The 25,300-nt window shown below is 44.7% G+C and overlaps 1 protein-coding gene across 7 annotated transcripts in view; it reads left to right on the top strand.

The window, feature by feature from the left end:
- Nucleotides 1-25,300, top strand: part of LOC134351452 (anoctamin-4-like) — a 226,299-nt gene that overhangs the window by 183,832 nt on the left and 17,167 nt on the right. For all 7 annotated transcript variants that reach the window (XM_063057598.1, XM_063057597.1, XM_063057595.1 and 4 more), the window contains 6 exons: nt 1,320-1,462; nt 1,558-1,710; nt 10,548-10,695; nt 14,225-14,344; nt 16,228-16,333; nt 21,030-21,236. In XM_063057598.1, the coding sequence (XP_062913668.1) occupies nt 1,320-1,462; nt 1,558-1,710; nt 10,548-10,695; nt 14,225-14,344; nt 16,228-16,333; nt 21,030-21,221 (862 nt within the window). In that variant the 3' untranslated portion in view covers nt 21,222-21,236. The remainder of the gene's footprint in view (nt 1-1,319; nt 1,463-1,557; nt 1,711-10,547; nt 10,696-14,224; nt 14,345-16,227; nt 16,334-21,029; nt 21,237-25,300) is intronic.

Below are 25,300 nucleotides of genomic sequence, written 5' to 3'. Positions count from 1 at the left end.
GAATTAGTGACGGATCCCCTGGTGAATTAGTGACGGATCCCCTGCCTGGTGAATTAGTCATGAGGGGGACAGATTGGGCAGTAACTGGAAGAGCAGAAGAGGAAATGGTTTGGTGCAAGAGTGAAGAGAAGGAGGAGGTGATGGAGAGACTATAGAAGTTTATTTGATTTTAATTACAGTTTTATTTAGAGATACAGTAGAGAACAGGCTCTTCCAGGCCAACGAGCTGCACGGCCCAGCAATCCAGCGGTCTAACACTGGCCTAATCAGATGACCACTTCCTACTGACCACCATGGTAGCATAGGGGTTAGCTTGACAATATTACAGCTCAGGGAATCAGAGTTCAGAGTTGAATCCCGGTGTGTTCTGTAAGGAGTTTGTATGTCCTCCCCATGGAATGTGTGGGTCTCTCCGGGTGCTCTGGTTTCCGATATGTACCAGTTAGTGGTTAATTGTCGTTGTAAATTGTCTCATGATTAGCCTCGGATTAAATGGGTGGGCTGCTGGTGGCATGACTCAAAGGGGCAGAAGGGCCTGTTACACACTGTATATCTAAATAAAGAAAGAAAGAGAAACCGGTACAGCTTTTGACCGCGGGAGGAAATGAGAGCACCCAGACCCATGTGGTAGAGACTCCTTACAGATGGCACCAGAATTGAACTCCACTGGAGAATGCACGGTAGCCCAGGGTGGTGGAGGAAGCAGTTGTCATTTCTTCTTGTTGCTGTGGACGAGAGTCGGTGGTCCATGGCAGGACGACAGGAGCAACACATGCTACTGCTGTGGGTTATTTATTTATTGAAATAAAGCATGAAACAGGCCCTTGTGGCACAATGAGCCATGCCATCCAGCAACCTCGATTTAACCCTAGCCTAATCATGGGACAATTTACCAGTTAACTTACTAAACAATACACCTTTGGGTTGTGGGAAGAAACTGGAGCACCTGGAGGATGTATAATCTCCTTACAAAGGATGCTGGGGTTGAACTTTGAACTCTAACGCCCCGAGTGGAAATAGCATCAGGTTAACTGCTTCCTTATCGTGGCACCCTATCTACGTTCACCTCTGGGGACTGTCTCTCAAGCAACAACCATACTTTCTGTCTCCAATCCCATGTTTAAGCCTCACTGCCTGCCCTGTTCTCCCTTTGAGGTGCTGCTTAAAGCCTGTCCCTTTGACCAAGCTCTGAACCTGATGGAATGGTGCTGGCTTTAAATCAGGGAGTGCAGCAAGGAAAGGACTGAGAGACGGTAGGATCTGGGAATTTCACCCATCAGAAAGCCATCACAATGAAGCTTGTTTTCCTCTTGTCAAAGGCTTATTCAGAATTGGTTAGCGAGAAGAAAGCTGAGACAAGACCATCATGACCCAAGCAAGCCAACCTTTCCTCAGTGGGAGAAGGATTACAACCTGCAGCCCATGAATGCCTATGGACTATTTGATGAATATTTGGAGATGAGTAAGCAGAGTTCAGATGTTCCAAGTTTTGTGGCACAGTGCATGATGTTCTGACATGGGACATGTATGGTTGACACATTCTCTCCTTCCTTCCAGTTCTTCAGTTTGGATTTATCACAATTTTTGTGGCAGCTTTTCCATTGGCCCCACTCCTCGCCCTTCTCAACAACATCATCGAAATCCGGCTGGACGCGTACAAGTTTGTCACACAGTGGAGGAGGCCTCTGGCTTCCAGAGCCAAAGACATAGGTGAGGTTTGGGTGAATATGCGATGGTTTGTATCCCAAGTGCTGGGTTCACAGCCAGAGATACCAGGGGTTTATGCTGAACTAAGTCTGATCTCTCTGCCTCCTTTGCTTTTGGGAAAGCTCGTTCAATATTTGGGATGAATACTTCAGTCCTTCAATGTAAATTTATTATCAAAGCACATACATGTTACTACATACAACCCTGAGATTCATTGTCAGTATAGTATGTAGTGACATAAACTTTTTAGGTACACCTGTACACCTACTCATTAATGCAAATATCTAATGAGCCAATCTTGTGGCAGCAAATTAATGCATCAAAGCATGCAGACGTGGTCAAGAGGCTCAGTTGTTGTTCAGACCAAACATCAGAATGGGGAAGAAATGTGATCTAAGTGACTTTATCTGTGAAAAGATTGCTGGTGCCAGATGGGGTGGTTTGAGTATCTCAGAAACTGCTGATCTCTTGGGATTTTCACACACAACAGACTTGAGAGTTTACAGAGAATGATGCAACAAAAAGCATCCAGTGAGCGATGGTTCTGTTGGCAGAAAAGCCTTGTTAAATAACACCATGTTACAACATGTCGAGCAGAAAAGCATCTCTGAATAGGCACGTCGCACCTTGAAGTGGATGGGCTACAGCAGCAGAAGACCATAAGCCATGGTACTTTTTTCCCCTTTTCAGCCCCACTCCCGGGCCTTCTCCCCGTGACCTTTGATGCCATGGTCAACCAATAACCTATCAACCTCTGCCTTAAATACACCCAATGACCTGGCCTCCACAGCTGGCTAAAGAAATTTCTCCGCATTTGTTTTGAATGGATGCCTCTCTATCCTGACGCTGTGCTCTCTTGTCCTAGACCCTCCCACCATGTGAAACATCCTTTCCACATCTACTCTGTCTCGGCCTTTTAACATTCGAAAGGTTACAGTGAGATCAACCCTCATCCTTCTAAATTTAGCGAGTACAGACCCAAAGCCATCAAACGTATGATAACCTCATATGATAACCCTTTAATTCCCAAAATCATCCTTGTGAAACTCCTCTGAACCCTCTCCAATGCCAGCACATCTTTTCTTAGATGAAGAACCCAAAACTGTTTACAATACTCAAGGTGAGGCCTTACCAGTGCCTTATAGAGCCTCAGCATCACAACCCTGCTGTTAAATGGTGACGGACTTTAGGAAGACTGAGCCTGTACTGCTCCCTGTTACTATTGATGGTGAGGACATGGATGTGGTGAGGACCTACAAGTAGCTAGGATGGACCTGGATGACAGACGTGAGTGGAGCACCCACAGAGAGACTGTTTACAAGAAAAGCCAGAGTTGCCTCTACTTCCTGAGGAGACTGAGGTCCTTTGGAGTATGCAGGCCTCTCCTTCATATGTTCTACCAGTCTGTTGTCGCCAGTACAATCTTCTATGCGGTGTTGTGCTGGGGCAATGGCATCAACATGGGTGATGCTAACAGGTTCAATAAACTGGTTAGAAAGGCTGGCTCTGTTATAGGAGTCAAAATGGACACACTGGAGGCTGTGGTAGAACAAAGGAAGCTTTGGAAAATCCTGGCTATTCTGGACAATGTTTCTCACCCTCTGCACGCCACCTTGGCTGAACAGAGGAGCACTTTTAGTAATAGACTAAGACAACTGTGCTGCTCCAAAGAGCGTGATATGAGGTCATTATTATCCCTGGCCATTAGGCTCTATAAAGAGTCAATCTATAGCCGGGGAAATGATGACCCCTCCTGCTAGACTGTTTGAGGTAATTTATTTTTTATTGTTTCTGCTTCTCTTCTAATATTTGTATGTTTGTACATCTTTGCACTTGTAATGCTGCTGTAACATCATAATTTCCCTTTGATCAATAAAGTATCTATCTATATTCTGGACCTCTTGAAATGAAAGCTAACATTGCATTTACCTTCCTCTCCACTGACTCAACCTGCAAGTTAACCTTTAGTTTGTTCTGCACAAGGACTCCCAAGTCCCTTGCATCTCAGATTTTTGGATTTTCTCCCCATTTAGAAAGTAGCCTGCAGATTTATTTCTACCACCAAAGTGCATGACCATGCATTTTCCAACATTGTATTTCATTTGCCATTTCTTTGCCCATTCCCCTAACCTGTCTAAGTCTTTCTGCAGCCTACCTGTTTCCTCAACACTACCTGCCCCTCAGCCAGTCTTCCTATCATCTGCAAACTTGGCCATCTATTCCATCGTCTAAGTTGTTTATATACAGCATAAAAAGAAGTGGTCCTAACACTGACCCCTGTGGAATACCACTCATCACTCGGAGCAAACCAGTAAAGGATCCTATTATTCCCATACGCTACCTCCTACCAATCAGCCAATGCTCTAACCATGTTAGTAACTTTCCTGTAATATCATGGGCTTTTAACTTGGTAAGCAGCCTCTTGTGGCACCTTGTCAAAGGCCTTCTGATAGTCCAAATATACAACATCCATTGCATCCCCTTTATCTATGTTACTTGTAATCTCCTCAAAGAATTCTAACAGGTTCTTCAGGCAGATTTTCCCTTAAGGAAACCATGCTGACTTTGTACTATCTTGTTCTTTATCACCAAGTACTCCATAACCTCATCCTTAGCAATTGACTCCGACATATTCCCAACCACTGAGGTCAGGCTAACTGGTCTATAATTTCCTTTTTGCTGCCTCCCTCCTTTCTTAAAGAGTGGAGTGACATTTGTATTTTTCCAGTCCTCATGCCAGAACCATGCCAGTGTCCAATGATTCTTGAAAGATCATTACTAAGGCCTCCACAATTTCTACCGCTACCTCTTGCAGAACCGTAGGATTAGGTTCACCTAGTCCAGGGGATTTATGTACTTTAGGTCTTTCAGCTTTTTGAGCATCTTCTCCCTTGTAGTTGTAACTACACTCACATCTCTTCCCTCACACCCTTTAACACCTGGAACACTGCTAGTGTCTTCCACAGTGAAGACTGATGCAAAATACTCATTTACCGTCTCCTTGTCCCCTGTTATACTTTCTCCGGCCTCATTTTCTAGCGGTCCTCTATCCACTCTCATCTCTCTTTCATTTTTATATACTTGAAAAGGCTTTTTCTATCTATCTTGATATTGTTTGCTAGCTTGCTTTCATATTTCATCTTTTCCCTCCTAATGATTCTTTTAGTTGTTTTATGTAGGTTTTTGAAAGCTTCCCAATCCTCTATCTTCCCACTAATTTTCGCTATGTTGTATGCCCTCTCTTTTGCTTTTACATTATCTTTGACTTACCTTGTCAGCCACAGTTGTATTATTTTGCCATTTGAGTATTTCTTTGTTTTTGGAATAAATCTATCCTGCACCTTCCTCATTTTCCCCAGAAACTCTCACCATTGTTGCTCTGCTGTCATCCCTGCCAGCACCTCCTTCCAATTTACTTTGGCCAACTCCTCTCTCATTCCTTTACTCCGCAGAAATACTGCTACATCAGACTTTACTTTCTCCCTGTCATATTTCAATTTGAACTCAATCATATTGTGATCACTGTCTCCTCAGAGTTCTTTTACCTTAAGTTCCCTAATCACTTCCGGTTCATTACGTAACACCCAATCCAGTCCAGCTGATCCCCTAGTAGGCTCAATGACAAACTGCTCGAAAATCCATTCAACAAATTCACTCTCCTGAGATCCATTACCAACCTAATTTTCCCAATGGAACTGCATGTTGAAATCTCCCATGACTATCATAACTTTGCCCTTTAGACACACCTTTTCTATTTGCTGTTGTAACCTGTGGTCCACATCCCAGCGACTGTTTGGAGACGTGTATATAACTGCCAATCATGGTCCTTTTACCCTTGTAGTTTCTTAACTCGATCCACAAGGAATCAATATTTTCTGATTCTATGTGACATCTTTCTAATGATTTGATGCCATTCTTTACCAGCTGAGCCACACCACCCCCTCTGCCTACCTCCCTATCCCTTTGATACCTTGGAGATTCAGCTCCCAACTACGAACAGCCTTCAGCCGCGATTCAGTGATGGCCACAACGTCGTACCTGACAACCTGTGAAAGTGCAACCAGATGGTCCACCTTATTTCATATACTCCGTGCATTGACATACAACACCTGGGGTACTGTATTTGCTACCCATTTTGATCCTGCATCCCTAATGAACCGAGCTGGCTGCAATTTTGTCCTATCATCTACCTGCCCTTCCTGACAGTCTGACTGCACGCTATCTTTATTTTGTACTGTCCTGAGTTCCTTCTCTCAGGTTCCCATCCACCTGCCAAGTTTGTTTAAACCCTCCCCAACAGCTCTAACAAACCTGCCTACAAGAATATTCTTTCCCCTTAGGTTCAAGTGCAACCTGTCCCTTTTGGCCAGTTTGGGGGGAGCAAGTGGTTACAAGAGCACAAACATACACAGTGGCCATTTTATTAGGTACAGGAGGTATCTCGTAAAGTAGCTAATGAGTGTCTAAGTACTTTGATAATAAATAGATTTGAATAAGTCTTTCTAAATTCCAACCACCTGCAGTTTGGTTAGATTAGCAGCTCTCCTGGGTTTGGGTTTGGACAAGCTATTCACTGGATTTTGCACAGGACTTGAAGGTTGACTCCCCTTTCCATCTGAACAAGCTCATTAAAACAAATGATCTTGAACAAAAGGGGATAACGGCACTCGCTTGCTGATCCATTGAGATGCTCCCACAATCAGAGATCTCACCTTAAAGACTTTATCTTGTTATCTCATGTTCTCATTATTTATTGCTATTTATTTATATGTGTATTTGCACAGTGTGTTGACTTCTGCACTCTGGTTACTCTTTCATTGATCCTGTTATAGTTACACTTTTATAGATTTGTTGAGTATGCTCACAAGAAAATGAATCTCAGGGTTGATGACATATGTGTACTTTGATAATAAAATTTACTTTGAACTTTGATCTGATTATCATGGGATGGCTATTTGTAGAAGCAAGCCTTTGAAAATGACTTCCCCGTTACCGATACTGTATTATGAGTGCACTAGCACTACAGAATGGATTTTCATTGGCTGTGACCACTTTGGAGCATACTGCAAGGGATAGGAATGGTGCTACTGAAACAAAAGACTGTCTTGTATCTAACCGAAGAAACTAAATACAGTGCCGGGTTGACAATGTGAGAATTAGAGTTGTTTTTAAGGAGAGATCAGTAAACAAAATATGTTCTCATGATAAATGACCCCAAGCCTGTCCAATAAGGTTTGTTTTAAAAACAATAATGTATTCATCTTTCAGGAAGAACATGATGAAAGTTCGAAGTAATTTTATTAACGAAGTGCGTACATATCACTATATACAACCCTGAGGTTCATTTTCTTGCAGGCATTCACAGTAGAACAAACACATCAGAAAATGAAAAACCACACACAAAGTCTGACAAGCAACCAATGTGCAAAAGAAGACAATCTGTGTGAATACAAATAATAAATAAGTAAATTTGTAAATATAGCACAACAGCGGCTGTATTCCATGAGGAGTTTGAGGAGAATTAACATGTCACCAAAGACACTGGCAAGTTTCTACAGATGTACAGTGGAGAGCATTCTGACTGGGTGCGTCACCGGCTGGTATGGGCGGAGGGGCCACTGCACAGGATTGGAAAAAGCTGCAGAAAGTTGTCAACTCAGCCAGCTCCATCGTGGGCACCAGACTCCCCAGCATCCAGGACATCGTCAAGAAGCGATGTCTCAAAAGGACAGGCTCTCTTCTCATCGCTACCGTCAGGGAGGAGGTGCAGGAGCCTGGAGACACACAATGATTCAGGAACAGCTTCTTCCCCACGACCATCTCTGAATGGACATTGAACCCATGAACACTACCTCACTACTTTTTATTTTTATTTTTGCACTACTTATTTAATTCAACTATTTAATATATGTATATGTTTACTGCAATTCACAGTTTTTCTATTAATATGTATTGCGTTGTACTGCTGCTGCAAAGTTAACAGATTTCCCGACATATACCAGTGATATTAAATCTGATTCTGATTCTCAAATAATAATGCTGAGAATCATTCCAGTATCCAGGTGTATAATAGTAAGATTGCCAAGCTGTTTTCCTTGGATATAAATCCCCCTTTGAGTGTTCAGGAGTTGGAGTGATTAAATAAATATGGTACAGACTGGGCATCTCTTAGCCAAAAATCCATACTCCAAAATATTTTTCGGCACTGACACGATACCACAAATAGAAAATTCTAAAGGTTCACAGATCCCAGACGATGCGCAGGTCTCCACGCACCATGGACCACTCTGGAACATGACCCTGATGGGGGCCCAGCTCAGCAGTCATCATAGACAGACCTTCGTGCATTGCTTACCATGATGACCTTGCAGTTTGTGCTTATTCTCTGCTCTGTGCTGAGAATATATTGTTGAAACTGTCGAAAAGGCCTGCAGTTACCCTTAGGGATAGTGGTGAAAAGGAAAAGAGGGAGCATCTCATTATATAGATGCAACTATTCCAAAATCCAAAATCAAAAATTGGAAACACTTCTGGCCCCAGGTATTTTGATAAGGGGTGTTCAGCCTGTATTCAAAAGCTCATGGCAGCCAGCAACTCAAGCAGAATCTGTGTAAAGAGAAATGGAGCTCATGTTTCAGGTCCTGTTTCTCTCTCCATAGCCACCGCCCGACCTGCTGAGTGTTTTCAGCATTTTATGTTTTTATTTTGGATTTAGAGCACAAGCTGCTCAAAGTAAGTATATTGTCAAAGTTATATATATGTCACCTTCCATTCATTTTAATGTGGGCATTCATAATAAATAGGAACAAACAATACAATCAACAAAAAAAACACACACAACAGAGATAGACAAACAACCAGTGTGCAAAATACAACAAACTGTGCAAATACAAAGAGAAAAGAAAAGGATAATAAATAAATAATAAAAATCGAGAACAAAAGTTGTATTGTCCTTAAAAGTGAGTCCATAGGTTGTAGGAACAGTTCAGTGTTGGGGTGAGTGAGTCTCAGGAAAGGATTTATCAGGATTTGTTCCCATTGGTAAGCAATCAAGAACCCAGGGACGTGGACTAAAGAGATTGTCACAAGTGATGTGAGGGCAACATTGGTGACTGGGTCTGGAATGGGCTGTCAGGCGGAAGTGTGGAGGCAAATCCAACTGTGACTTTCAAAGGGGAGCTGACTAATTAACCTTTTGACCAATATCTTAGTGAATGTTGTCAAGATAATCAACCCCCTTGGTATTGGTTGCCAATGATCTATTTCATTCAATTTAACTGGATTTTCTGTTTAACGTGTAAGAGCAGTGTGGCTGTAGGAATGTGATGCTATAGGATCTTCTTACACTTACAGTAATACATCTGACTGCCGAACCCCTCATTCCTTAAAGACCACGCCTCAGGTCTTTCCTAAAACTATCTAGGAATCCGTTCCCAACTTCAACTCTAACTTTGACAGCTAATTATTGGGAAAGAGCAGGGCAGGGGATGGAGCAGACTGGATTACTCTAACATACTTAATGTGTCTCGATGGGCCAAGTGACCTCCTGAAAGTCTGGGCTTCCCTTCCACGTGCCACTAATGGCCAGCCTGTCATATGCACAGATACGCGCACTGTTTCTACAGTACTGTAGCTTCTGAACTGCACAGCTGTGCGGCAACACGGTAACTGAAATGTTCCCGTGTACATAGCTTTGTGCACGTGGGGAGGTGCCACTCAGTTCTCAGGCTGTGTAATAAGTTCCTGCTCAGAGCAGTGGTTGGTCTGTGCTGCTGTGATATAAATGAGAGGGACTGTGGTGCAGCAGCATCACAGGTGCATAGTGTCAGGTAAACAGCATTCCCAAGAAAAACATGAATTTGACATCACTTTACATGAAGGAACACAATTAGAATTAAAAATAGCAAATCCCGTGTTAGGGATCAAAGTGGTAATAGTGTTACTCTGAGTTACTATGTGGTGCTGATTAGGACTTTGAGGTTGGTTCAAAAACCGAATGGTTGAAGGGAAGTAGGTCAAGTCAAGTCACGTGTATTGTCATTTAACTGTATACACGTATATCGTCAAAAATGAGACACCGTTTCTCCAGACCAGGGTATAAGGCACAGCAGTACACATAACATATATATAACACACACTAACTTGGCAAAATAAAAATTAAGTCTACAAATGAATTGTGCATAGATAAACAAAGTAAAGTACATAAATGAAATATTGTAGGGTACAGTACAAATTATCTGGTGACACTTCGAACACAAAGTGGCAGACAATTCAGAAGCCTAATGGCCTGAGGGGAGAAACAGTTTCCCATCTTGTTTTTCTGCATTGGAGTCTCCTGCCTGATAGTGGATAGTCAAAGAGGATGCTGCATGGATGGTTGGGATTCTTAATAATACCTAGGGCCCTGTGTACACAGCGCTCCTGATAAATGGCCCCGATGGATGGTAGGGAGACCCCTATGATCCTCTCAGCTGTTCTCACAGTCCTTTGTAGGGACTCCTGGTCCGATGCTCGGCTGCTCCCATACCAGATGGAGATGCAACTTGTCAGGACGCTCTCAATTTCAGGTGTTCCTGAACCTGGTGGTGTGGGCTTCAGGTTTTTGTACCTCCTGACCAATGGGAGCTGTGAGAAGGTAGCACGGCCCAGATGGTGGGGATCTTTGATGACAGATTTTGCCTTCTTGAATCACTGCCTCCTGTATATACTGCAACACCAGGGTGAAAAGAGTGACAGGCTATGAGTATCATAGTGTGCTGCATACTAGTCGGGTGGGGGATAAGATTGACATGTGCCCAGGTGGCAAGGTGTCTGAACTGTGCCTGCATTGCTTGTCTCAGGGATCTGGTATGGAATTCTGGAAAGCATTGGAGTGCTGTCAGTCATTACCAACGCCTTTGTCATTGCTGTGACCTCAGACTTCATCCCTCGCTTGGTGTATGCCTATCAATACGGACCTTGTGCTGGACAAGGAAAGGCAGGAGAAAAGTAAGTCTAAATTTTTACTGCATGCTACACTCTCAAAACGTGAACCCATGGGGAAATCATGTGGTGTTTCTGTTAGTGGACCAGGAATCCTGAGGGTTGTATGTTTCTGTTGATAAACACAAGAGAGTCTCCAGATTCTGGAAATCCAGAACAACACACACAAAATGCTGGAGGACCTCAGCAGGTCAGGCAGCAACTATGGAGAAGAATAAACAGTCGATGTTTTAGGCCGAGACCCTTCATCAGGACTGGAAAGGAAGGGGGAAGGAACCAGGATAGAAGGTGGGGGAGGGGAAGGGTACAAACTGACTGGTGATAGGTGTAACCGGGTGCGGGGGGAAGCTGGGTAGTGAGGGGGCGGGTCAGAAGCTGGGAGGTGATAGGTGGAAAAGGTAAAGGGCTGAAAAAGAAGGAATCTGATAGGAGAAGGTAGTGGACCATGGGAGAAATGGTAGGAGGAGGGGAACCAGAGGGAGGAGCACTAGAAGAGAAGGGGTAATAGGAGAGCTAGAATGGGGGATGAGAAAAGAGAGGTGAAAGTGGAAACCTTTGACTATTTAATTCCCTCCGTAGATGCTGCCTGATCTGCTGAGTTTCATGTGTGTAACTTCTCTATATTAATTTACCAAGATCTGAGCAAGGCCAGTATTTCCTGCACATCGGTAAAGACAGTTGAGGAGGTGGAGATGAGCCTTCAGATTCTAAACCAGGCTACTCAGGCAGGAGCTTGCAAATGCCTTACTTGCAAAATCTATCACCCCTGCCGTCATCTGTCATCTTAGTTGTACTATCTCTGTGCAGTTTAGTGTGGAACAATCTGTCCGGGGGCATGGTAACAAGTTTTTCACTGTACCTCAGTAATAAAACAATTACCAATTAGTTACCACCTTAAAAGTCTCAAATCAACTATGTGACACTGGACTTACTTGTATAAAGACCATACTGACTATCCCTGGTAAAACCCCCCAGTTACAAATGTACATAAATCCTATCACTGTGGATTTTCTCCAATAATTCCCTACGTGGCTCCCGTTGGTCATGGTTGACGATGGATGTTGTGTCCTAGCTGCCTACGTATACGCAGACCAGTGCCAAGCCAGGGCAGTACGATATGGAGAGCGAGCTGGTGCCCACACAGCAGGCTCCCCCTCTCCACACAGTTGAGGAATCCAAAGGAATGGCAGAGACCGATACAGTTTGACACTTACAATGTTGCAAGAGTTGCCAGTCGGCATTGAGCTCAATATAGGACTGCCTTAGGGACCCTAGCTCTGGATTTTCTTGCAATGTTTAGTCCCAAAGCCTTCCCCAGGGCAGTGGAGGTTTGAGATCAGAGTTTTTCTTCTCCTGGATGAGCTGCCAAGCACGGCTGACAAGTCCATCTGCCCAAAGCAAGCGGTTTTCAGGAGCTAATAACCTGCCTTTGCCCCTTCTGTCAGTATAATGGTTCCGTGGGATTGATTTCCTTTCCACTGACATAAAGTTCACTGACAGTAGTTACCTTGCTGACACCCTTTGCTCAGATAAAGAAATATCAGCTCCTTCCCCCCACCCCACCCCCCTCCATCTTCTACACCTCACCTGGGGTGACGATGATGTAAAATTATTCACTGGAGCCCCAGTTATCTCCTTCCTTCATCGCGTAGTAAATAGCAGTAGGTGTCCCTTAGATTCTCCATTGGAGCCCCAGTTATCTCCTCTCTCAATTCTTGTAGTGAGCAGCAGTAGGTGACCCTGACCCTGACCCTGGGGATTTATCAGCTCTTATGCATCCTGTGGCATCTAACACCACCTCTGCTTTAGGTTCCTCCTGTACCCTTTGAAGTGACCACTGAGGGTATGATTGTGGTCTTCTGCTGCTGTAGCCCATCCTCTTCAAGGTTCAACGTGTTGTGCGTTCAGAGATGCTCTTCTGCACACCACTGTTATAGCACGTGCTTAACTGAGTTATGATCGCCTTCCTGTCAGCTTGAACCTGTCTGGTCATTCTCCTCTGACCTCTCTCATTAACAAAGCATCTTTGCCCACAGAACTGCCACTCACTGGAATTGTTTTTTGTTTTTCACACCATTCTCTGTAAACTCTAGAGACTGTTGTGTGTGAAAATCCCAGGAGTCAGCATTTCTGAAATATTCAAAAAATATTCAAATCACCCCCTCTAGCACCAACAATCATTCCACGATCAGAGTCACTTAGATCATATTTCTTCCCCATTCTGATATTTGGTCTGAACAGCAACTGAGCCACTTGACCATGTCTGCATGTTTTTATGCATTGAGTTGCTGCCACATGATTACCTCTAAGATCCCCTATAATCTTAAAATGCTTCCAATCATCTTAAAATTATGCCTCCTCATATTAGCTATTGTCACCTGGGAAAAAATCTCCCACTGTATACTTGATCTATGCCTCTTATCTTATACACTTCCATTAAGTTGCCTTTGACCTTCCATTGCTCCAAAAGAAAAACCCTAGCTCGCTCAATCTATCTTCATAAGTCATGGCCTTTAATCCAGGCAGGATTCGTGGGGATGTTGGTGAGTTCAAACCCTAGCCATCCTCGATGCCCCCCACACCAGAGAGAAGTAGACTCAATAATGTGGTTCTGCTTGTAGATTAGGTCAGGGATGGTGGCCGGGTTTAGCCAGAGAGTAGGGCTCTGTTCTCCATGGGTCTCAGTCAAGGGTGAGATACCTCAGTGAGAGTGTGCTCGGACCCATTCATCTCTTCATCTTTCTCTCCAATCCCACAGACACTGTGCCCTTTCTCTACACTGGATAAGTTCCAGATGGAGGCCTGAGATTTGGCAGCAGAGTAGAAGATTGACAAACCCATGTGTAAAAAAAATTGTGAAAATAAAAAAATAAATAATACTGAGAACATTTTGGATTCTGATATTTTTAATCTAAGTTTCTTATAGAAGTCAGGAACGAGACACAAAGCTTGCTGCTTCACGATTGTTTTATTTTGATTAAAAAAAAGGAAAGTTGAATGGATGGTGATTGAAGTTGGCTAGCCAAAGAGAGAGAGAAAGTGAAGAAAAGATGACGCTACCTTATGGTCAGCTATTTCTATAGTACAGAGATGAGGAACATTCCATTCAAATTTGTAGATAAGAGTCAACCAATCAGATAGCACTTATTCAAATAATGCAGTAGAAAGGAGTTTCCAGAGCTTTACAAGATTATATTTTATATAACCGCCATAGCATATTAAACTATTATCCACATACTATTACCACTAGGAAGCACACTAGTCAGTTACTTGTATATAAAATACAAGCAGATAATTAATTGTTTAACTGCAAAGAAAGTATCAATTAAACAGTTTAATCTAAAAACTAAACAGTCGGATCCAACAAATGAGTGTTGGGTCTGTACATTGCATATCCGTCCAGTTCTGTCAGCTTCCATCTTCTCCTGGTAGCAGGAACAGGAAGTCTGAGCTTCCTGTGTGTTCCCTATGGATCCTGATCATCTGTGTCATTGGGTATGACATGAAGTGACGTGTGTCTGTGGCTCCTTCTCAGGTGCATGGTGGGTTACGTCAACGCCAGCCTCTCTGTGTTCCTGGTGATGGATTTTGAACCGCGCTCTGAACCATTGTCGAATGGCACTGACAACTTTGGGACTGAAGTGAAATACTGCAGGTAGGGGCTTGGAGACCTGGCACTGCATCCCAACATTACTCTGTACATTCCTCGACTCAGACAAGAACTAGGGGACAGAGCCCCAAGATTTTACATAGAGATGGAGTATATAAGGGGTATGGATGGGCTTTTTCCTCTTATGTTAGAGACTAGAACGAGAGGTCATAGATTTAGTATAAAAGGTGAAATATTTAAGGGAAATCTGAGGGAAAATTTCTTCACTCAAATGATAGTGAACGTGTGGAATGAGCTGCCAGTAGGTCAGGCAGCGTCTGTGGAGAGCAATAAACAGTTGATGTTTTAGGTTGAAACCCTTCATCAAGACTGGAAAGGAAGGGGGCAGAAGCCAGCATGAGGAGAGGGGAGAGGGAGGAGTACAAACTGATAGGTGAGGGGCAAGGTGGGTGAGTGGGGGAGGGTAGGTGGTGTGAGAAGCTGGGTAGTGAAATGTGGAAATGGTAAGGGGCTGAAAATAAACCTGATAGGAAAGGAGAGAGCAGAAACGAAAGGAGGAAGGGAACCAGAGGGAGCTGATGAGCAAGTGGGGGGGGGGGGTGAGAGGGGAGCCAGAATAGGGAATTGAATTAGAGGGAAGGGAGGAGAAAATACTGGAATTTAGTCCATGACCTCCTCTACTGTCACAATAAGACAGGTCGAAATGCTGTATCAGGACTGAGCATGAAGAGGGAAGGTGGTCAGTATAGAGGACAAGGAGTGAGACAGGAGCCTGAGGTGATGGGTGGACTGAAGAAGGGAGAGGGAAGATGGACAGGTTGAGCCAGTTGGGCAGAGAGGAGGGGTGAGGGGTGGGATAGAGAGACCATGGCCAGGAGATGATGGATGAGGGCAGACACAAACAAAAGGGAGGGGTGAAGAGAGGGGAGGGGAAGGTGAAAGTACGGTCATCATCTCCAGAGATTCTCAAAAGGCCCTCATCCCTCAAAGCCACTGCATGTTAGATCACAGAACAGTACAGGCCCTTTGGCTGACATTGTGCCAACCTCTTAACCTACTCTGAGATCAATCTAACCCTTCCCTCCCACATGGCCCTCCACTTTTCCATTATTTTTGTTGTTATCCCAGCCACTGCACGTGCCCTGTGAACAGGTCCCAGCTCAGCAGGACCGTGTGTGGGAGAGAGGGTTGGGGTAATATGTACTGGTGGATCTCTGCATCAGTAGTTGGTGTGTTGGTGTTGAGGTGTGACTTTGTGAGACTGCTGTCCATCTGGACCGGCTGACTTTCAGGCAATGTAAGCATTTCCGTTGTAGGCTGTGGGCCAAGAGGGACTCCAGCCAAGCCGTACAAGAGGACCACCTGGTCATTTATTTTGTTCCTGCGTTTGGGATCTTGCTGTGTTTCCAGCCATTCCTCTGGTTTGTGGTTTGGAGGAGAGCTCAGTGGTTTGACAGTAGCTCTGACTATGCAGCTGTCCCTCCCGCGACACCGATCCCAAGTGTCAGACTTTGCTTTAGACTCTGAGGTGTAACCAGAACTCAGCCCTCTGCCTCCACTGAGTGCATTCTAAACCATCCTGTGTAGAGCGACTGTATTCCCTGCCCAGGAGGCGCTGGGCAACTGTACTATTGCCCAGGGTGTGCAGCGACTGTAATGTTGCCTAGGTGATGAATTTTGACAGTACAGTTACCCAGGTGGTGTGTTGTGATTGTACCTTTTCCTGGGTGTTGTGGTATGATTGTACTGTTGAATGGGCAGTGTGTTGTGACTGTATCATTGCACGGGTTTGCAGTATGATTGTAGTGTTGCATGAACAGTTTGCTGTAACTGTATCACTGCACGATGACTGACAGGGATTCTTTGTACCAATTTAGAACTGTTTTGGTCAAACCATAACTGCAAAATTATTTTTAACCATATACAAGGTACCGTGACTACAGGGAGCCTCCCAACTCGAAACAGCCTTACGCATACACGATACAGTTCTGGCACGTGCTAGCGGCACGCCTAGCGTTCATTATCGTATTTGAGGTAAGCGTCCTCTGTCGTTTGTCCGACATCAGTCCACTGATGCAAGGCAGGCAATAGTTAAGATGGGACAAGTTGAGAGAAAATGCTGGGATCAGTTCTGATGATAGGAATTCTGTACAGATCAGGCAGCTTCTGAGGAGGAAGAAATTAAAGACAAAAGGTAAAGAGTTAAAGAGATTAAAGATAAACTTTATTTGCCACATGTATTTTGAAACATACAGTGAAACGCGTCATTTGCGTAAACGACCAACACAGTCTGAGGAGGTGTTGGGGGCAAGTGTCACCATTCTTCCAGCATGCCCTCAACTTAATAACCGTAACCAGTGCGTCTTTGGACCGTGAGAAGAAACCAGAGCACCCGGAGGAAACCCATGTGGTAGTGGGAAGAACGTACAAACTCCTCACAGACCACGGTGGGACTGGAACCCCGATCACAACACTGTACCACCCCATAACAGTCAATAATCTGACATCACAGAACTTAACGTGGGTAGGGAGAAAAACCAAAATTTATGCTGCCTTCACTTCCGTCATGCTGAATGGCTTTAAATTTCCTCTCAGCCTCCTTGCTCATCTCGACAGAATGTAGAACAGTACAGCCCAGGACCAGGCCCTTTGGCCCTAAACTAATCCCCTCTGCCTTCGCAATGTCCATATCCGTCCATTTTCCTCACACTCATGTGCCTGTCTAAACTCTTAGGAATCCCTAATGTATCTGCCTCTACCACCACCCCAGGCAGCACAATCCAGATCCCCACCACTCTGTGTAAAAAAAAAACTTGCCCTCACATCTCATTTAAAATTATCCCCTCTCGCCCTCTGGTATTAGACATTTCAACCCCGGGGAGAAAAGTTATTGTCTGTCTACTCCATCTCTGCCTCCCATAATCTTATGAACCTTTATCAGATCTCCCTTCAGCACCAGTACTCTGGAGAAAGCTAACATTGTAAGACATACCCTCTAGTCCAGGCAGCCCCCTGGTAAACCTGTTCTACAGCCTCTCCAAAACCTTTACACCCCTCCTCTCATGGGGTGATCAGGACTGTTAGCAATACTCCAGGTGCGGCCTATTGATTGGGGTGTCTGGCACTAGGAGAGAGGATCTAAAAGTTAACACTGGGATGTTCGGTGTGAAGATCTGAAACATTTCCACACAGGGTGGGAGAGATTTAGAACACTCCTGTACAAATGTAAAATGGGGCAGGGACAGTAGTTAGTCTTAAACCTGAGATTTAAGTAAAAGTATTAAAATGAGGGGTGACTTCATTGAAGCCTTTCGAATGGTGAAAACTCGATAGAGTGGATGTGGAGAGGATATATCCTGTAGTGGGGGAGTCTAAGATCAGAGGACACAGCCTCAGAATAGAGGGGGTGTCATTTTAGAATAGAGATGAGGAGGAATTTCTTGAGCCAAAGAGTGGTAAATCTGTGGAATTCGTTGCCACAGGTAGCTGTGGGAGGCCAAGTCTTTCTGTATATTTAAGGCAGAAGTTGATGGATTCTTGATAAGTCAGGGCATGAAGGGATACGGGGAGAAGGCAGGAGATTGAGGCTGAGAGGGAAAATAGATCAGTCATGGTGGAATGGCAGAGCAGACTCGATGGGCCAAGGGGCTGAATTTTTCTCCTATATCTTATGTTCTTATGGTCAGGGGAGACGTGGTAACGTGGCAGTTAGCGTGACACTTGGCAGCATCATTAGTCACCATTTGAGGTTTGAATCCGGCTGCTGTCTGTGAGAAGCTTGTATGTTCTCTCTGTGACTGAGTGGATTTCCTCTGAGTGCTTGGTGTCTTCCCACAGTCCAAAGACTTGCAGGTTAGTGGGTTAAGTAGTCGTGGGTGGTAACTGGGCTGCACATGGCCGTTAGGCCGGAAGGGCCTGTTAACGCACTATATCTGCAGCATAGATACAGGGTCAGGGTTAGTAAGTCGTGGACATGCTGTGTTGGCACCAGAAATGTGGTGGTTCTTTCAGGCTACCCCCAGCACATCCTCGGACTGAAATAATGCAGGTTGCCGGGTCTGAAGGACCTGAGTTACAGGGAAAGACAATGTAGGTTAGGACTGTATTCTTTAAAAGATTAAGAGGAGATTTGATAGAGGTATACAACATTATGAGGTGTAGTAGTAGTAGGCAGCCATCGATCCCAGAGGATCATGGGTTTGTGTCTCTGGTGGACTGTGTCCTCTCCAGGATGCAAGCCTGGGCAAGAAGATTTGAAGAACCGGCTGTTGCCCATACAGCAGGTTCCCCCTCTCCACGTCGCTGATGTAGTCCAAGGGAAGGGCAAGCACTGATATAGCTTGGCACCAGTGTCGTCGCAGAGGTTGCCAGAGTGAAGTTGTAAACAACATCGATCTGCCTTAGGGACGCTGGCTCCGGATTTCTTCCTCAGGGTGTACTCCCGAAACCTTTCCCATGGGTGGGTATGGCAGCAAGGCAGCAGGGGTTTATAATCAGAGTTTTCCTTCTCCTGGGTAGGCTGTCGTCCAAGGCTGATGAGCCCCACCTGCCCAAAGCAACTGGTTTTGAGGCGCCAGAGGTCCGCCTTTGCCCCTTCTCTTGTCAACAGAAACAATTCCACTAGGCCTAGTAGTTAAGCCACACATGAAAGCCAAGCATTGGACTTGGGTGTCAGAGGCTGTTAGAGTCGCACGCCATTTGGAGCACTTTATGGGTAGTGGGAGCTTATCCCCACTACCACCCCCAGCTATGACAACCTTGGGAACCTATGAGGGTATAGACAGGGTAAACGCAAGCAGGCTTTTTCCACTGAGGGTGGGTGGGAATACAGCCAGAGGTTATGGGTTAAGGGTCAAAGGGGACCATGAGGGGATACTTCTTCACTCAGAATGTCGAGAGTGTGGAATGAAGCTGCCGATGCATGCAAGCTCGATTTCAAAGTTTAAGAGAAGTTTGAACAGGTATATGGATGGTAGGGGTATGGTGAGCTATGGTCCCAGTGCAGGTCGATGGGAGTAGGCAGATTAAATGGCTTTGGCATGGACTGTATGGGCCAAAGAGCCTGTTTCTGTGCTGTACTTCTCTATGACAAATAAAGGTAATCATTTTTAGAACATAGAAATCTATTGCACATTACAGACTCTTTGGCCCACAATATTGTGCCGACCATGTAACCTACTCTAGAAACTGCCTAGAGTTTCTATTTTGCTAAGCTCCATGTACTTATCTAAGAGACTCTTAAAAGACCCTATTGTATCTGCTTCCATCACTGCCACTGGCAGTGCATTCCACACACCCACCACTCTGTACGAAAAACTTACTCCTGACATCCCCTCGGTACCTATTTCCAAGCACCTTAAAACTGTGTCCTCTCTTGTTAACTATTTCAGCCCTGGGAAAAAGCCTCTGACTATCCACACGATCAATGCTTCTGATCATCTTACACACCTCTATCAGGTCACCTTTCATCCTCTGTCACTCCAAAGAGAAAAGGCCAAGTTCACTCAACCTATTCTCATAAAGCATGCTCCCCAATCCAGGCAACATCCTTGTAAATCTCCTCTGCACCCTTTCTATGGCTTCCACATCCTTCCTGTAGTGAGGTGATCATTTTTAAGGATCGAAGTGAAAGGTTGGATCACAGATCAGGTGAAATCTCACTGGATGGGAGTACAGATACAAGGGGCAGCCTGGTTTCCTTGTTCTACAAACATTCACCATAATGTCTTTAACGCTTGGTGTTTAGCGTAGTTGGTGGTGGTTGTCCGTCGTGTCCAGCAACGATGGGAGACCCGTGCAGGAGAGTTTTTAAAGTGGAAAAGCCGTTGCACTTGGACATTTCCATTCTCAAACCCTCAGAAGTCCAGGTCTAGCAGTACAAGTAATGTTCACGGACAGGGACTTCCCTGGTTACCATGGGTAACTGTGACTTCTTCTGGGCCTTGTCATGCCCTTCACTCGCCATGGTCTTGGATCTCACTGTTGATCTCGTTCACCCAGTCCACCAGAGCTGACTTCACAGGCGAGTCCCTATCTCACCGGGGTCTGAGGCCCGCTGGCTACCCTCACCTGGTTCAGCCTGCCTGTGGCGGTGTACTGGGGCGTGACCACTGTCGCATGTGAACAGCTACTTGGAGGAACGAGCTGGTTCAGACCGCTGCTCAAAGCTGCAGAACCTAATATTCGGTTGGAGAGTTGAGCGCTGGACCAGATTGAAAAGGTCAGAGTATCGGGGCCCGAAGCGAGGCATGGGCCAATTCAGATCGCTGCTCCACAGCGCTTACTTGGCTCCGCGCTGATCTTTGGGCCTCACATTCTCTTACGCACTTCAGTTTAGAAATTCTATTTGATCGTGATTACTGTTGGCATGATTATTTTTCATTGCACTTTGGGTGTTCGATGGTCTTTTTTATGGATTATTTTATTCTTTCATTTTCTTGACATGATGTGTGTTTTCAGTCTCTGCACATTGGGCATTAGACAGTCTTTTTTCATGTTTAAGGAGTTTGTTTTGGGGTTTCTTTGTTTTGTGGCTGCCTGTTAGGAGACAATCTCAAAGTTGGATAATATAAACATACTTTGATAATAAATGTACTTCAAACTTGAAGCCAACAAGTGAGAGCTGAGTGTCTGGTGGGGGCCAAATGGGAGTAAGCTGTCCGAGGGGAACATGACAAGACCCTGCCATCATCGCTCCACAATCAGGTTGTTCTTGTCTTATTCCTTTCAGCATTTGGTTTTCTCCATTAAGACGTTGATTGCCTACATGATTCCTGACCTACCGAAGAACCTACGGGACAGGATGCGCCGCGAGAAGTATCTCATTCAGGAAATGATGTACGAGGCGGAGCTGGAGAGGCTGCAGAAGGAACGCAGCGACAGACGGAAAAGTGGGATGGGCTCTCACAACGAATGGCCATGAGCGTGATCCACGGAGGTATTCCCTTACCCGACCAGCATCCAGGGTCTCAATACACCTTTTCCTTTAGCAAGGAGCAGTTTGCAGTCCGAAGCTCCTGTTGGATTCAAAAGTGTTTAATCTAAGTCCTTTCAGAAGTCAGGGAAGAGGCACAAAACTTGTTGCTTCATGACTGTTTTATTCAGCGTTAATAGAACATAGAAAATCTCAAACAGACAGTAACAGGAGCAGAGACTGGTGAGTGAAAGCAAAATGTCATTAGATTAGAAACATTCCATTCAAATTCACAGATAAGAGTTAACCAATCAGACAGCCCCTGTGCAAATAACACAAGACCAGGCGAAGCTTCCAGAGCTAGTGTGCTTGCTTGGCCTCTCTGTCTCGGTCACTGAGGGCTTTGTGACCCATAAGACCATAAGACATAGGAGCAGAATTAGGCCATTCAGACCATCAAGTCTCCTCTGCCGTTCCATCATGGCTGATCCCTGATCCCACTCAACTCCATACACCTGCCTTCCCACCATTTCATTTGACGCCCTGACCGATCAGGAAATGATCAACTTCTGCTTTAAATATACCGACAGACTTGGCCTCCACTGCAGTCTGTGGCAGAGCATTTCACAAATTCACTACTCTCTGGCTAAAAACAATCTTCACTGCCTCTGTTCTAAAGGATCGCCCCTCAATTCTGAGGCTGTGCCCTCTAGTTCTGGATACCTCCACCATAGGAAACATCCTCTCCACATCCACGCTATTTAGTCCTTCAACATTCGGTAGGTTTCAATGAGATTCTCCTCCCCGGCATTCTTCTAAATTCCAGTGAGTACAGGCCCAAAACTGCCAAACACTCCTCATATGTTAACCCCTTCATTCCCAGAATCATCCTCATGAACCTCCACGAGACTCTCTCCAATGACAACACACCCTTTCTGAGATATGGGGCCCAAAACTGTTGACTGTTGACTAGTGTCTTTAAAGCTTCATAATTCCACCTGAATTCTATTCTCCTTGAAATAAGTGCCAACATTGCATTTGCCTTCTTTACCACAGTCTTACACAAGGACTCTGCACCTCTGATGTTTGAACCTTCTCCCCACTTTAGATAATAGTCTGCACTATTGTTCCTTTTAACAAAATGCATTAACATACATTTCCCAACACTGTATTCCATCTGCCACTTTTTTGCCCATTCTTCCATTCAGATGCAAAGTACCCATTAAATTAATCTACCATTTCTTTTGTCCCCATTACTATCTCACCAGCACCATTTTCTAGTGGTCCAGTATCAACTCTCACCTCCCTTTTACTCTTTATATAACTGAAAAAAAACTTTTAGTTTCCTGCTTTATATTATTGGCTAGTTTGCCCTCATATTTCATCTTTTCCCTTCTTATAGTTATTTTAGTTGCCTTTTGTTAGATTTTCAAACTTCCCAATCATCCAATTGCCCACTCACTTTTGCTACCTTGTATGCCCTTTCCTTGGCTTTTATGCAGTCCTTAACTTCCCTTGTCAGTCACGGTTGTGTACCCCTGCTGTTTGAGAACTACTTCTTCTGTGGGACATATCTATCCAGCACCTTGTGAACTATTGCCAGAAACTTCAGCCAAATCTGCTCTGCTGTCATCCCTGCCGGTATCCTCCTCCAATCCACCTGAAATTTAGAGAGGGTACAGAGGAGACTTACCAGGATGCTGCCTGGATTAGGGAGCATGTCTTAGGGGGATAGGTTAAGTGATCTGGGGTTTTTCTCTTTGGGGTGAAGGAGGATGAGAGGTGACTTGGTCGAGGTGTACAAGATGATAAGAGGCATCGATTGAGTGGACAGACGGAGACTTTTACCCTCAGTGGAAATGGCTAATACAAGGGGAATACTTTTAAGGTGATTGGAGGAAAGTGTAGGGGATGTCAGAGGTGGGGAGGGTGGTGGGGGTGATGAACACCCTGCCAGTGATGGTGGTAGACACAGATCCATTAGGGAGACTCTCAGGCGGGCACATGGATGGAAGGAAAATGGAGGGTTGTATGGGAGGGAAGGGTTAGCTTTATCATAGAATAGTTTAAAATGTCAGCACAACAGGCAGGCTGAAGGGCCTGTATTGTGCTGTAATAGAACCATAGAACATTACAGCACAGAAACAGGCATTTTGGCCCTTCTTGGTTGTGTCATACCTTTTTCCTGCCTAGTCCCACTGACCTGCACCTGGACCATATCCCTCCATCCACCTCTCATCCATGTACCTGTCCAAGTTTCTCTTCAACGGTAAAAGTGTGCCCGTATTTACCACTTCATCTGGCAGCTCATTCCACACTCCCACCACTCTCTGTGTGAAGAAACCCCTCCCTAATGTTCCCTTTACACTATTCCCCCTCACCCTTAACCCATGTCCTCTGGTTTTTTTCTCCCCTTGCCTCAGTGGAAAAAGCCTGCTTGCATTCACTCTATCTATACCCATCATAATTTTATATACCTCTATCAAATCTCCCCTCATTCTTCTACGCTCCAGGGAATAAAGTCCTAACCTATTCAACCTTTCTCTGTAACTCAGTTTCTCAAGTCCCAGCAACATCCCTGTAAACCTTCTCTGCACTCTTTCAACCTTATTAATATCATTCCTGTAATTTGGTGACCAAAACTGTACACAATATTCCAAATTCGGCCTCACCAATGCCTTATACAACCTCACCATTACATTCCAGCTCTTATACTCAATACTTTGATTTATAAAGGCCAATGTATCAAAAGCTCTCTTTATGACCCTATCTACCTGTGACACCACTTTAAGGGAATTTTGTATCTATATTCCCAGATCCCTCTGTTCTACTGCACTCCTCAGTGCCCTACCATTTACCTTGTATGTTCTACCTTGGTTTGTCCTTCCAAAGTGCAATACCTCACACTTGTCTGTATTAATCTCCATCTGCCATTTTTCAGCCCATTTTTCCAGCTGGTCCAAATCCCTCTGCAAGCTTTGAAAACCTTCCTCACTGTCCACTACACCTCCAATCTTTGTATCATCAGCAAATTTGCTGATCCAACTTACCACATTATCATCCAGATCATTGATATAGATGACAAATAACAATGGACCCAGCACCGATCCCTGTGGCACACCACTAGTCACAGGCCTCCACTCGGAGAAGCAATCCTCCACTACCACTCTCTAGCTTCTTCCATTGAGCCAATATCTAATCCAATTTACTACCTCTCCATGTATACCTAACAACTGAATCTTCCTAACTAACCTCCCATGCGGGACCTTGTCAAAGGCCTTACTGAAGTCCATGTAGACAACATCCACTGCCTTCCCTTCAACCACTTTCCTGGTAACCTCCTCGAAAAACTTCAATAGATTGGTCAAACATGACCTACCATGCACAAAGCCATGTTGACTCTCCCTAATAAGTCCCTCCCTATCCAAATGTTTGTAGATTCTGTCTCTTAGTACTCGCTCCAATACTTACCCACTACCGACGTCAAACTATCCGGCCTATAATTTTTCGATCCTTTTTTAAACAACGGAACAACATGAACCATTCTCCAATCCTCTGGCATCTCACCCGTAGACACCGATGTTTTAAATATATCTGCCAGGGCCCCCGCAATTTCAACACTAGTCTCCTTCAAGGTCCGAGGGAATACCCTGTCAGGCCCTGGGGATTTATCTACTCTGATTTGCCTCAAGATAGCAAGCACCTCCTCCTCCTCAATCTGTATAGGTTCCATGACCTCACTACTTGTTTGCCTTATTTCCATTGACTCCATGCCAGTTTCTTTGGTAAATACAGACTCAAAATACCCATTTAAGATCTCCCCCATTTCTTTTGGTTCTATACATAGCTGACCACTCTGATCTTCAAGAGGACCAGTTTTATCCCTTACTATCCTTTTACTCTTAATATACCTGTAGAAACTCTTTGGATTATCCTTCACCTTGACTGCCAAAGCAACATCATGTATTCTTTTAGCTCTCCTGATTTCTTTCTTAAATATTTTTTTGCACTCTTTATACTCCTCAAGCACCTTACTTACTCCCTGTTTCCTATACATGTCATAAATCTCTCTCTTCTTCTTTATCAGA

This window comes from Mobula hypostoma, chromosome 9, assembly GCF_963921235.1.
Source record: "Mobula hypostoma chromosome 9, sMobHyp1.1, whole genome shotgun sequence".
NCBI lineage: Eukaryota > Metazoa > Chordata > Chondrichthyes > Myliobatiformes > Myliobatidae > Mobula > Mobula hypostoma.
Note: the sequence above shows the minus strand (reverse complement) of the source record. Positions and strands in the feature narration are given on the sequence as shown.